This window comes from Alternaria novae-zelandiae (assembly GCF_023758075.1).
Source record: "Alternaria novae-zelandiae strain BMP 2774 chromosome Unknown scaffold_10, whole genome shotgun sequence".
NCBI classification, from domain to species: domain Eukaryota; kingdom Fungi; phylum Ascomycota; class Dothideomycetes; order Pleosporales; family Pleosporaceae; genus Alternaria; species Alternaria novae-zelandiae.
The window spans coordinates 39,350-52,984 of NW_026056970.1; the positions used below are offsets into that span (position 1 = coordinate 39,350).

The 13,635-nt window shown below is 50.8% G+C and overlaps 6 protein-coding genes across 6 annotated transcripts; 3 read left to right on the forward strand and 3 right to left on the reverse strand.

The window, feature by feature from the left end:
- Positions 1-988: 988 nt before the first annotated feature.
- On the forward strand, positions 989-2,229 carry J4E88_005386 (uncharacterized protein; the record flags this gene model as incomplete). The annotated part of the gene is made up of 4 exons (XM_049399025.1): positions 989-996; positions 1,053-1,158; positions 1,215-1,732; positions 1,785-2,229. The coding sequence occupies 4 exons, from the start codon at positions 989-991 to the stop codon at positions 2,227-2,229; spliced, it is 1,077 nt and encodes a 358-aa protein (XP_049254816.1).
- Positions 2,230-2,844: 615 nt separating this feature from the next.
- Positions 2,845-3,662, reverse strand: J4E88_005387 (uncharacterized protein; the record flags this gene model as incomplete). The annotated part of the gene is made up of 2 exons (XM_049399026.1): positions 2,845-3,082; positions 3,205-3,662. 2 exons carry the CDS (start codon positions 3,660-3,662, stop codon positions 2,845-2,847), a joined length of 696 nt encoding a protein of 231 aa, XP_049254817.1.
- A 778-nt stretch (positions 3,663-4,440) lies between these two features.
- On the forward strand, positions 4,441-5,286 carry J4E88_005388 (uncharacterized protein; the record flags this gene model as incomplete). Its single annotated transcript, XM_049399027.1, has 2 exons — positions 4,441-4,446; positions 4,480-5,286. The coding sequence occupies 2 exons, from the start codon at positions 4,441-4,443 to the stop codon at positions 5,284-5,286; spliced, it is 813 nt and encodes a 270-aa protein (XP_049254818.1).
- Positions 5,287-5,344: 58 nt separating this feature from the next.
- On the forward strand, positions 5,345-5,795 carry J4E88_005389 (uncharacterized protein; the record flags this gene model as incomplete). Its single annotated transcript, XM_049399028.1, has 2 exons — positions 5,345-5,350; positions 5,391-5,795. 2 exons carry the CDS (start codon positions 5,345-5,347, stop codon positions 5,793-5,795), a joined length of 411 nt encoding a protein of 136 aa, XP_049254819.1.
- A 660-nt stretch (positions 5,796-6,455) lies between these two features.
- On the reverse strand, positions 6,456-7,549 carry J4E88_005390 (uncharacterized protein; the record flags this gene model as incomplete). The annotated part of the gene is made up of 2 exons (XM_049399029.1): positions 6,456-6,549; positions 6,603-7,549. The coding sequence occupies 2 exons, from the start codon at positions 7,547-7,549 to the stop codon at positions 6,456-6,458; spliced, it is 1,041 nt and encodes a 346-aa protein (XP_049254820.1).
- Positions 7,550-9,304: 1,755 nt separating this feature from the next.
- J4E88_005391 (uncharacterized protein) lies at positions 9,305-10,717 on the reverse strand (the record flags this gene model as incomplete). The annotated part of the gene is made up of 3 exons (XM_049399030.1): positions 9,305-10,028; positions 10,262-10,417; positions 10,470-10,717. 3 exons carry the CDS (start codon positions 10,715-10,717, stop codon positions 9,305-9,307), a joined length of 1,128 nt encoding a protein of 375 aa, XP_049254821.1.
- Positions 10,718-13,635: the final 2,918 nt, after the last annotated feature.

Below are 13,635 nucleotides of genomic sequence, written 5' to 3' on the forward strand. Positions count from 1 at the left end.
CGTCGGATGTTGCGGATCCCACCTTCCTGATTGTGATGCTCGCCTTGCGACGTCCCATCACCTCCATGTACAGTTAGCTGAGGGTATAGAGCTGCAGATGCCAGGGGATAAGTCCACCTGGAGTGTTAAGCTCCCGCGCTAAGCCGCGTGGGCCCTCGAACAAGAGTTCTCCCATTGCATGGCGTTGCTTGACGTCAATGCATCGGGGACTACTCCAAGACGTTTCCTTCGCGCACTTTTAGTTCTATGGTACTGGGTTGGACTGCAATATGGCGGTTCGCGGCCGGCGTGATTGTTGATGCCCGTTAGCGTTCGCGGTCAGAGTCGCTTGCGTGCGCGTGCTCTCGCCAGCTAGCCAAAGATACGACTAGCTGAGGCTGATGCGTCTTAGCGCCAGGGTCTGACGGAAGCTTCTACCCCTGAACGATCCAGGCGAACAACTCCTATCCACTCTTTCCTGACACCTTCAGATCCTTTTGATCGTATTCCAGGCCATGCACTTATCGTGTCCGGCTCTAGCGGCTCTCTGATAGGGCCTTGATCGAACTGTCAGCTCGTACTTGCCCAGTCTGTCATGGTGTGGGGATAGCCCAGGGGTTCGCATGGACACCCTCCGCTACTAATGGTTAGCTGTGCTCAGTCGACGCTTGTCAGAATGGACGCTCGTATCAAATGGGGCACTATCTGAAGGCGGCTTTTCTCTCGAGTCTTGTCCATTTCTTGGGATTCTTGTCTCTCTCCAACTTCGCCTCTCGACCTCACAACTTACCCTCAGTCATTCGTTAATACAGTCGCGCGTTGTTCACTCGTTATGCAATCATGATGCCAAAGGCGTACCGTCTATCTTTTTCGCACCTCGTCTTTTACATCTCGACCTTTGTGATCGCAACCCAGTTATGGTCCATATGGGGGCAATCGAAACACAACTATATTCCTTTTTCACACCATAGGAATCTTCAGCGAGACTGGGACTTCAACGCCGACCTGCATGCCAATGTGCACACACTCAGCCATGACCAATGCGATTCCGCCTTTCCAAAGCTGTATCACAGCTTAGATCAGTCGGTTAGCCTAAGGCAAGGCAGAAAGGTGCATATTCAGGATATCGAAATCGATCAGGGAAGATGCATGCTACGGGTTATGGTATACGAGGGCGAGGTACGTCTATACGCGTCTGGTCAATTTCCGGGCTACAACTAACCTGCCACTCCTAGTTGTTTGTCGTCGATGCCGGAAAGCCAGAGGAATGCTACGTCACGAACGGAAACGAGAGAGAACGCATTCTAGGAACCCTAGCACAAATCGACCGCGCCGTCTCCACCACCTCAACATCCGACCCCTCGATCCCAAACGTCGAATTCTCCCTCTCGCTCGACGATCTGCCGCGGCGATCCAGGAAACAGGGAACATTCTTTGGGTACACCCGGAAGGAGGGTCCGGAGTACAAGGACATTTGGATGATGCCAAACTACGCGTACTGGGCGTGGAACTATACCCATGCTCCAAGCTGGAACAGCATCAGGAAAGAAATTGAGCAGAAGGAGACCGAATTGCCATGGGCGAAGAAGGACCCTAGGATCGTATGGCGGGGCAAGGTCAAGATGGCTAAGCTGAGGAAGGAGCTGGTCCGAGTCAGCGAAGGCAAGGAATGGAGCGACATCAAGCCTGTGGTCATCAACAACGCCAGCGACCCGCATACCAAGGACGTTATGAATCTGAGGCAATTCTGCGGGTAAGAGACAAAGCCGCGACATGGGTATGAAACCGTACTGACCGTCTTCTAGATACAAGTTCACCGTCCAAACCGAAGGTACCTCGTACTCCGGCCGCCTTAAGTACCTCCAGCTTTGCCGCTCAGCCCTCGTCACACACCCTCTCGAATGGCAAGAGTTTCACACTCACCTAATGAGGCTTGCTGGTCCCGACGTGAACTACATTGAAGCGTCCGAGAACTTTGGAAACCTCGAATCGGCTATGGAGTACTACCGTGCGCATGACAACGAAGCTGAGGAGATTGCAAAGAACAGTTACGAGACCTTCACCAGAAGGTATCTGACACCAGCGGCAGTGACTTGTTACTGGAGACGGCTGTTTTGGTCATGGGCGAGTGTACAGGGATATGAGCCACAGTTGTACGTACCTGACAAGGACGGCAATCTGGTCATGCGAGGTACACCATGGACTGCCTTTGCGGCCAATTGGCCCAAGGATCCTGCAGCTATTCCGTGAGCGGGAATAAGAAGTGTTAGGATAGGCGTTGCATGAGCATTTGGAGTACTTGGTTTTATGCTTACGATACCCGCGTTCAAGCGTTCCAATAGACACGCATTATTATCTACGTTTACAGTAGTCACTTGAGGCGGAGCTTTGTCCTTTTCAGTCGTGTTTTAGATGGCTTCGACCGCCTTTGTCCTGCATCATAGGATTCAAGCGAGTAATATAGGTTCATTAACCCGCACTCACATGTACATTTACCTTTGTACTAAACGTTGACGCTTGACGCCCAGCTCCGACTATAACGAGGATTTGTCTTGAATGCAAATCCTACTCGACGGACTAGACTGAACCTGAATGATCTCTGGTGTACAGCTGATCGGACAGCATGTTTGACCTATACCCTGATCTTTACCGCTATATCTTGCAGTTTGGCGCACGCTCGTTTGCGGCTCAGGCTAGTGTGCCTCTTTATGCACGAAAACACGCATGCTGTAATTTGATAAGATCCTAGAGCAGAGATATTGATTGAGTGGGTAATTATAGAGAGAGAGGTGAGGTCGTTCTACATGAGGGTAATAGTACAAAGGACCAAAGGACAGTCGACAGCGCTGAGCTCTGCAAGATACATCAAGGCACGTCCGCAAACCACTTGTGCGCCAAAGCCTCAGAAGCTGTGATGCGTCGTTTCGGGTCCATACTCATCATCTTCGTCAAAAGATCCTTCAAATCTTCGTCGAGATCGCTCCACAGGCAGAGTGGACGTCTTGGATAGTCTTCGCTGAAATTCGCCATCACGAAGTTCAGGTAGCCAATCCAGGGGCTATCTTCCAGGTAGGTGATCAACCCTTCCATATCTTCTAGGTCGCTAAAATATGAGACGTCGAACGACGATGGCCTCGATTGGATTGTCTTCTGTAGCTTTTTTTGGATCTACAGCGAGAACTGCTTCCTTTGTCACGGCGTATATGCACTGCGAAATTGAGTTACTCATTGAAGCGCGATACAAGTGGTAGGCCACTTACAACCAGACCGAAGGAGAACATGTCTGTCGGCTTTTGTATCGCTGCCGCTGCGTGCGCCTCTGGACTGCGCCACATCCAGTTTCCCCACTGCCTGCCACTGATGTAATGGTTATCCGGGAGGTGAACCATATCTTCCATGTCAGCAATCTGCACTTCTTTGACTTCTAGCCCCCCTCCTTGATCGTTCCAATCCAGCAATATGTTGTTTGGCTTTATATCGGTGTGCACCATCCCTTTGGCGTGTAGCGCTGCGAGCCCACGCAGAGCGTCTCGAAGGACGAGTTTTGTTGTGGGAAGCGGAACGTCTTTCTGAACGAAAGACAGTAGGTGGTCACGTCGGTATGGATGTATGAATGTGCAATGTTCTGAGTCGGTGTCCTCGGCGACACGTACGTGAGACGTACCGCGAAGAGTGTCAAACATGGTCTTGCAATGTTTGTAAGTTTTCTCAGGGACTGTCTTCAGTACGTATTTCCGATTCTCCGAGCTGCAAAAGACGTCAGACGAATATCATGTTGTTTGTTTCGGATAGTGTCAACTAACGTGGCAAGATACACACGTCCATGGTTGCCCGGCCGATCTTGAAGTAGTCGTTCGACAACGTAACGGCGACCCGACTGCCCAATTACTCGCGTCAGGGCTGCGGCTCTTGCGATGGGAGCATTGGACATTCGTGTTGATAGTCAACAGAGTTGAACAGACCCAATGACTTGAGCTCTAGATGGCGACTTGTAGCAATGGAAGGCGCGTTCAATTGGGTAGCAACGAATGTGAGAGCGGACAAATCGTGATTCGAGACTGAACTGCACTAGTAGCGCTTGTATTGCAAAGATCTCACGTGCGTGTCAGGTCGTTGCCTGAAGATGACGCGCCCAGCGCCCACAGTCGTTACCCCAGACCCCTCATCTCGAAATCTCGCTAAACTCTGGGAGGCACAGTCGGGTTGCAGAAGAGAAGAGGCAGAGCAGCGGAAGACGTGGCAATGGGAGCAGACAGCGTATAGCAATCGCCTGCTGAAGTGCGAACGTAGTGCTAGACACAAACGATCGATGAACGTGTAGTGGCGTCTCTTCTCATCAACTTGATAGAGTGATTTGGCGCGTGCACACGTGCGCACGTGATTGCGCGCCTGACGTGCTGCGCCTCCTCCCCGATCTTTGCGACGGACATGCATCGACTCCACGACTACACGCCATCTCTAATGACGGTGAATAGGTACGCGCATGCTGCCAAACTTCAGGACCGCATGTCCCTCTCTTCACTAGACACTGTCCAGTTGCAAAGACCCGCATCGCGTTTCCCGCTGCTCCGCAACCCCACACTAGCCACTATGCCGCCCAAGGCAACACCGCCCGAATTCCCCGTACAGGCGTTTCCTACGTGTACAGATTTCGAAACCTTTCTCGAGCGCGAATATGCCACGGCTCCCGGCCTCTACGTGAAGCTCGCCAAAAAGAATTCTGGCACACCCTCAATAACGGCAGCGGAAGCCGTCGAAGTAGCGCTATGTTATGGCTGGATAGATGGTCGCGCCAACGCCTGCGATGAGACCTGGTGGACGGTACGCTACACACCTCGGAGAGCGAACAGTATGTGGTCTCAGAAGAACGTCGGGACGGTGGCCCGTCTCATAGAGATTGGCCGGATGCGTCCCGCTGGCCTGGCAGCCGTTGATGATGCGAAAGCAGACGGACGATGGGATCGTGCGTACGCAGGGTCTGCTACAATCGTTGTGCCTGAAGATCTCAAGATTGCGCTTGCTCAGGTACCTGCTGCGGAAGCTCAATGGGAAAGCATGAACAAGGGCGATCGATACACAGCGTTGCTCAAGGTAGAGACAGGTACAAAGGCCGGAAGACCCAAAAGAATAGAGAGCATAGTTCAAGCGCTGGCAACAGGGAGACGCTCAAGTAGTGGTACTACTGCAGACAGGACAGCTCGGAAGGTTGCCAAGAGAGCTGAAAAGAACAGCGCGAACGCTGAACCCCACATGCAAAAAACAGCACCTTCACCCCTACGAACAGGACTGCGACGATGCAGGGACTGAGATCTCCTCCTAGTTATGCTCATAAGTGTACAACAATCGACGAGTATGCGCCCACAGCATGGCGGTGCAAAAAAGTTGGACATTTTGGCAAAAACATACAACAGCGGGGTGTCGTCTGGAACGAAGCCATCCGTGCCTCCCATCGATGGGCGTCTACATTTCCGATGCCACCTGCGAGCTCAATCACCTACCCTATCGACTTTACCGACAGAGAGAAGTCTTTGTTGAACAGCTACGCAGCCGTATTTTTGAACAAGAACAAACACTTTAGTAGCGCTGATGCGACAAGAGCAGAACTGGACACGGCCTGTGATTTGATACTGAAAGATTGGCCGATGAAGAAGGGAAAAACTCCGCGTATTGCCCGGGTAGTCTTTACTGAGGCAAAGAACAATCTTCTTCGTGCGGAGAAGGCCAACCTTCAGGAAAACGAGGAGAGCGCAATGGGAACTGCGAGCAAGAGAGCAAGACGTAAGAGACCGCTTGTGGAGTCTGAAGACGAGGACTAGGACGTGGAAGACGCGCGCGGTAGTCTTGATTGGCGAACTGAAGAGCAATGGCGGCCTTGCCCTGTAATTGAGAAGAGAATACAATTTACATTTTCCCAGGCTTCGTCATTAAAGTGCAGGATGGAGAGCCAGATGAAGGATGGAGAGCCTAATGACGGATGGGGAGCCTAATGACGAATAGAGAGCCTGATGACGTAGGAGAGCCTGATAAAGGATAGAGAGTCTAATAAAGAATAGAGGGCCTAGTAGAAGATAGAGGGCCTAGTAAAGGATAGAGGGCTTAGTAAAGGATAGAGGGCTTAGTAAAGGATAGAGGGCTTAGTAAAGGATAGATGGCCTAGTAAAGGATAGAGAGACTAATAAAGGATGTCGCTATGCGGAGATATTGCGCGATGTGTGTTAATAAGCTAATGCACGCTTTATCTCTATATTTTCTAGAGCGAGCATGTAGTTTATCCTCCTCCAGCGTTTGACGCTGCGATGACCGAGAGTTGACCCAGAGACGACCCCGAGTACTAATCTGCCGGTACAATGCTTGTATATGGCTGAGCGGACGGGAAGCCTAACGAGCGACGTAAACCTATAATATTGTTGGAAACAATTAGACAGAAGCCATGTGAACGCCCACATCCTGTCCGCTCGATGCCCGCCCCTGTCACCTTACAGTCCCTGCTTCTCGCAGATGCGGCGGATCTCATTCCATGTCTGTGACTGCAGCTTATTCCCTTGGTACCCAATGACCAGCTCACCTGGACTGCTGGAGGTCAGTATTTTCTATGGCGTGCAACACTTGTCCAGAGGACTCACTCATCCAGTATGTCATTAGACCAGAATTGGTTGTGACCGATCTTTCCCAGAAGCGTGGCACTGACCAATTCGCGCGCTCCTTGTTCAGCTGTGCGTCCCACAAACATTTGCATCAATTTTGTTGGCATCGCGAGATACCATGGGAAATCTCTCCCCAGATCTGTGGTGCAATAGCCCGGGCATGCAACATTGATGAAGACGTCGATATTTCCTTGGGCGTCCTTGGAGAAGTCGTCGACGAGGCCTTGTCGTATGTACTGCGTGACCAGCTTGATCAATCCATACGTCTTCGCGGCGTTGAAAGCAGTGGGGTCATTCAGCTTGTCGATCAATGTCTGACCACTCTTGACTTCAGCGTCTGCAGGCGTGACATACTTGCTAGCGAAGCTGCCAGTTATGGTGAGCTGGCCTGGAGTACCCTTGGACGCGTTACTTTTGAGGCTGGGAAGCAGTAGCATGGCGAGATACGCCGTCGATAGGATATTGACTTGTAGGGCTGCCTCGTAGCCTGTCTTCTCGTTCTCGACATAACTCGGAGGTGCGACCCCCGCGTTCAAGACGACGATATTAATCTCGTCGTATCTGCTGGTGACATCGTTGGCGAAGGTTTTGACAGATGTCCAGTTACTCATGTCGAGCTCGAGAATATCAATGACTTCGGCTTTACAGCCCGTCTCTGCGATGATAGAGCGCTTGGCTTCTTCCCCCTTTGAGAGATTGCGTACTGCGAGGATGACTTTGGAGGCACCGTTGGCAGCGAACTTGGTGGCGGCAGGCAAGCCGATCCCAGTATTTGATCCAGTGATGATCACTGTCTTTCCCACAAAGGACGATTTTGGGTCTTTAGGCGGGTTTTGCTTAGCCCATCGCATCGCTGCTATCTGCCCTTTCACAGAAGCAGGTGGGCCGGGACCGATAAGTGATTGGACATTGACATCGGTCGCCATGTTGGGTTTTATTTACAGATGAGATAGAAAGAAGGAAATGTAGATTTGGAGGAAAGAGGTAAGAAGATCACAAAGGCCCTTAGTCGACTTAGGGGCAGATTTCATTTTGTACAACACGCAGCAGTCACAACTATGGGGTTCAGGAGGGTCGCGACTCATCCGCTTCCCGTCCTGCGGAACTCCGCAGTACTGAGGCGGACGAACTTCACAGATGTATCGCCAAATCATTAACTGATGCTTTCGGTCTTGTCTTACTTTTGTATCAGCTTTTGCATAATGTAAAGACGTTTGCAAAAAGCCGATAATTTAGATGCGAGTATGTACTGAGTTCAAGATCACTTGGTATCGCTCTTCGAGTCTCGTGTTGCAGGTGCAGGATTTTGTATATCACTGAATACCTAAACAACTTAGGCTGCCGTTGACTGCGGAATAGCGCTTTGGTGCTTCTGTTGACTGAGACCTAACAATTGTAGTGTAAACTACCTACGAGGAGTATTGGCCTGACTATAATTACCCCACGGTTGGCTTCCCACCTCCTGATGCAGGGACGTATCTCCGCAGCTGCACTAGGTTGTTGACCCCCTGCATCCTTTTGAGCACGTATCGCACAGACGATGAGCAGGTTGATTATTTGGACTGGTGGTTTTCGGGGCGTGTTCTCTTAGGTCTTCGCTATCTCTTGAGCGTTGCGGATTATACTTATCCTGATATCTCGTGGCCTGAAGTTAGCCGCACACTATTTCCATCTCTTCCAGTATGGGTAATCTTAGAGAATTGCGACAGTTCGACTGTGCCATCTATTGGTACTTGCGCCAAATGAGTTCAACAACAGCCCGAGAGTGCCCTAGATCAAGCTCGTATCTACAAGAATAGCTGGGATAAATTGGCGATCGGGGGACAATACTATCGCATATTGCAGCGATGCCGTTCGAGTGTCTGCATGCTCGAGTCTTCCTCTCCCAGATGCTGATTCCCAATCAACTTTGGTCAAAATCTATGATAGACGACAGGACAGCACTTCTTGGGTGAAGATTTAGCACTCGTGTAGAAATTGGATATGACACACTAAACTCCAGAATAAATAGGTGCGATTGCGTTCAAACGTGGTCGATATCATGGGTTTGCTTATTGGGAGACTGAGGTGACAGTAATCGGTCAATCTTGTAGTGCCGGACATAGTGAACTTGGGCAATTATCTCCGGCTGCCCAAGCGCCGCCACAAGTCGTCACTACCATTCCATCACAACCGCATCACAACGACCCAAACAATGACACTAGCCCGCACTTACTTGTCGCTCTTGGCTCGTCGTTACAAAACCACTGTCCATAGCTGTGTCAAGGGAAACACCCGCTCAGGGCGTCAATCTGCGCGCCGTCGGGCGACGCGACGGTCAACTACGCAACCCTGCTGGGGAAGGCAGAGTTCGTGGATCGGTGCCGCACCGCCTCTCACGGTCATTGCCTGCATCGATGCTACTGGGTATCGCCTCCAACAACCATCGCTATCGCGGTGTCACATGCTAAAATCACATGGAAGGCCGAACAGCTTGTACCACAGCTGATCAGAAGAGCTTGATCGGAACCAGGTACCACCTAATGTCTAGCATCGCAACTCTAGGTCCGACTTCGGCTCTTCCGACAACGTGTCAACGACGATCAGTATCGAAACTCGGCGCACGTATCACGAACGGAACAGTGCAATACCAATCCAAAGGATAAATTGTTCCAAAAACGACGAAGCCAAAACACTACAGGCTAAATGTAGATGTAGCAGAATGGTCCGCCCATGGTGCTTGACGCATCTTCTATGGTGATGGGCCCAGGATATGCTGCCCCCATGCTCAGGGTGTCGTTGAGTGTTGCATTGGGCGAGGTCGGGGTTCCGATAAAGGTAGGTCCATACAAGGCAGTTGTACGCTCACTCGGCTTCAGGTTCTGCCAAGTCCAGTAAAGCCTGTCAATCGACGAGTGGTGGAAGAAGAAGTAGGGATCTCCAGGAGATGCTGTGAAATCACCCGCCGGATCGCCGCCAATGATAAAGTGACCGGCCGTGTGCACGCCCATGAAACCGTTCGCGAAGCTGTTCCCCATTGGCCCACCTTGCAAAACTTCCCAAAACGTTTGGTAGTCGTCACTCTGGAGCAGAGAAACCACGTCGTCGTCCTTCAGCCATCCCTCTCCGGTGAAGCCGTTGATATCGCGCATGAGACAACGGGGGTTGTATCCTAGGCCAGACGGATCGGGATTCGGTCGGACACATTTGGACGCAGGAACCAACGGTCCGAGATTGACAGTGAAGTTCGTGAACGGTCCTGAGGTCACGCAGCCACCACCTTGGCCATGCGGAATCTTGATGACTGGTTGATCGTTCGACGGGATTCCAGTCCATGTCTGATTGCTGCATCCTTTTGCGCCCTGTCCAGAAATCGACGTCGCAGAGCCGTCGAGCAGAGGCGACTTTGTAGGATCTTTGTGCCATCTGGAGTAACTGTCTAGATATCGGTGTACGAAATCAGCGTATGCATCACATGCAGTTCGTACAGAGACACCTACAGTAAGGTTGCGTGCCCTTGTAGCCGCATTCATTGCGCAAAGTCTGCTCATACGCCCAGGTAAAGTATCGGTGCCATGTGAGGAAGTTACCCGTAACGCTAGACATTGGTGGACAAAATCAGTACGTATCTCACATTCATGTTCCAAAGGGAGACCTACTGGATGTTGAAGGTCTGTTGCATGTGGGTGGCCACGAAATCGTCATAGCGATTTCTACAACCGGGGCACATCTCCTTTGGTGTCTTTGACGGCAGCTCAGCTAGACACTGAACCGCCCCGATGTATGCCTTCTTCTCAGCCTTGGAGAAGGTAGACCTTCAAGAGGATTAGCATGGTTATCGAGAAGCATTACGTTCCGGAGACTTACCATTCCTGCCGCACTTGGACGTTGCTGGGGTTGCACTTTTCGTACTGCGCGGGCTTTTGAGTGGCTTGATAGAGCTGCTGGTTGATTGCAGCGCCACCAGCCATGAGGTCCTGCTTGATACTACCCAAGCCAGCGAGGATGTCGTCAACATGGTCGAAGGGTCTCTTTTTGAACTGCGCTCGGTCGTGGGGAAGCGCATTCCCCACGGCCAAAGGCAGAAGTAGGGCGACTTGAAGAACACCCCGCATGGTGTGTGGCTTGGGAAGGAGAGGCTATGTCAAGCTCAATCTGTGGGAGCAAGCGATGTTGAAGTATGACAAGACTGGAGGAGTTGACGCCGATCTTCTGAAATGAGGCTCAACTACGGTAAAAGACGTATGAAGGACAACGGGCCTACTAGCTATGCCAAGTGCACGTCTTGGACCACTTCTTATAGGTATTCACACGACATGCAAGGACCCGTAAAAATCTCGAAGGCGAGGAGCTCGGGCACCGAGGTCCTGCATGTCAAGGATACATGTGAGTGTGCGAGGTGGCCTACTACTTTGCGTAGTAGATATTCGCATTCCAGAAGAATCCGAACAGGCAGGCATGTCCAACTGGGGAAGGTCTCTCATACTTTTCAAACTCCGTGTATAGACGGCGTCACAGCCACTGCCAACTACCTGGTACTAGGAGCGGCTGATTCGATCGGCAACAGATCCGATCGGCACGCACTATGGATGTTGTGTGTCTCGCTACTATTCGCGCATTCCCGTAGTACAGAGGGCCTGACGCCAAGGTCCGTCACATACGTCAAGTGCTCTCATGCGCTGCCAATTAAAGTTCCGCGGGCCTTCAACTAGCCTCCATACCTTCTTCAACATCTTAAAACATTGAATAGTCGCGGCGTTATGTCTCCGAATACTTCGTACGACAGACCGAGAGCCGTGGAAATATCGCGTCTTCCCAGCCTGTTGTGCGCTAGGTAGCTAAAACTAGCAGGGGCGGCGCGCGCCCATCACAAACTCAGCTGTGGCGCCTCGGAAGCATGTAATATGCATAGGCAAGATTACAACGGCTGTATTACGCGATGAGCAGAGTCGTGCATAGCTTCCGCGTGTTGAGGGAAATACAAGATGATCGACACATCACAGCGCATGGGCAGGCTGTCCCGAGGTCGTTTCGCGACTGGCACGAGACGATTCGATCGCAATTCAAAAAATGGAACAACCATGAATTGAGGCGTTCAAGATCAGAGTGAGAACTTGCCGGCTGTTGTGGTCGAAATTGGCTTTTACGCGAATTCCACCATCCAAAGATCGGATTTAGGCGTCCCAAACTTCGCACGTTACCCTCGCGTGGCTAAACCTCCATCCTCAATTGTTCTCGCCCCCAGACGCCACCAATATCTGGTATCTAGAATCTGACAGATGCGCGTGCAAGATGACTTCTGTGCGGAACTAACTACTGCTCGCCTAGAGGATGAGACTGAAACCATTCAACCTAGACTTGAACCGAGGCTTTTTGCCTGAGTTGGAAGATACTCTGGACAGCATGCTCATTTATCTAGGACAAAGACAATAATTAGTTCAAAGAGTGTGGTACTGTACCTAGCAGCAGCAACTGTCTGACTTCATCGTTCGTCCTCAAGTTTTCCTACAACTGTTATTATCCACGATCGAGACAAACGTTACATTCGTTGCAGCCTATCTATGCCTGCGGAAATCTGTAGCCGCTAGCTTTTTCGAAACTGCCAGCTCTCTGATATGAAGCTACTGGTACGATTCACGAAACCTGACTACAGGGCTATTATACCGTCAAGTCTCGCAATATATCTGGCACGCGGGGCGTAGTATGACAGACCCATATACAGTGAGAGATCGTAATGCGACCAAGAATAGCACGCGCATGGATAGAGGGTCCGGGAGGGAACATCGTGAAGGTGTTTTCGCATAGAGGGCGTACATGAGAAGGATGGATTGTACAGCTGCGAATGAGGACAGCATCTTACCTGCACCTCACACAAAAAAGACTAAACAGGTCTAAAGCCTATGTCGACGTTAGGTCACCTACCTTGCATGTTTCTATGTTGATGTAGGCTGCAGACCTGTTTGGTGTTTTCCGAGGTTGGCGTGCCTGCGTATAAATGCATTGTGAAGATCACACACGTCAATGTTTTCTAATTCAGATTTTACATGGTTGAATTTCTTACTCAGCTCCCGGCCTGTCAATAGAGACAAAGCATCGAGCGTACAGTACAATCGTTCAACAAATGTCCAAAGCCTCAACCGCTATTTCGGACAACAGCAGCCTGGATCAGGAACAGACCGCAGTGTGAGTCAAATGCGTACTTTGTTTCCTGAAGGATGTAGCTTCTTGGGGTCAGAACGAGGTTGGATATGAGCTCTATATGATGTGTATAGTTGATGTCTTTGACGTTTCCTGGATCAAGGGCGGTATTATGAGCTTGTCGCAGTGATTTTTTAAACTGACAGCGAGTTCAGGCCTAAAATGCCTGCTCTTGTGGACGAGGTCTTCGCACTGCCTTACGGGGTATCGTTCAAATAAAGAGATGGAGACTTGCTGAGCATTCGTAAGTACCCCGGAGTACTGACGAAAAGTCATAACAAGGCGTGAAGATGCGCCACTTGATCATTGAGAACAATAACAGTATGTGTCGCCTCTTTCCAACCATGGTGCCAGCTGAAGTGTGAGCAATACCACAAGATGTCCAACGTGCCCCTCTCTCAACACAGTCCAGGTTGCCCCTCCACGACCACCCCGCTGTGCCCCTCGCGCCTTTCGCCCCTCGTCTTTTTGCCCCTCTGATAGTGCCACAATCTACGCTTTGTTGGAATTGCCGCTTCTGGTAGCAACAATCCGCACCGAAGTGTCTTGGGTATGTCGCAAACTATTAAAGGACAACACGTAGACATCGCGCAGTAGCAATCTAGGTGAACGCCATGCGAAACGGCAAATATAGATCTTGTATGCGAACAAGAGGCTTATGTGTGTAAGTAAATCTGGTACACGCTGCACATTGGAGTGCTAAGAGCAGACATGTTCGATGTGGATGTGCTGTCAAGCAACCTTGGAATATAGGAATGCGATGCAGCGGACATGCAAAATTCATAATATCCCGGGCTAGATGTTATTAATCTCTGTAGTGTGTTAACGTAGAGTA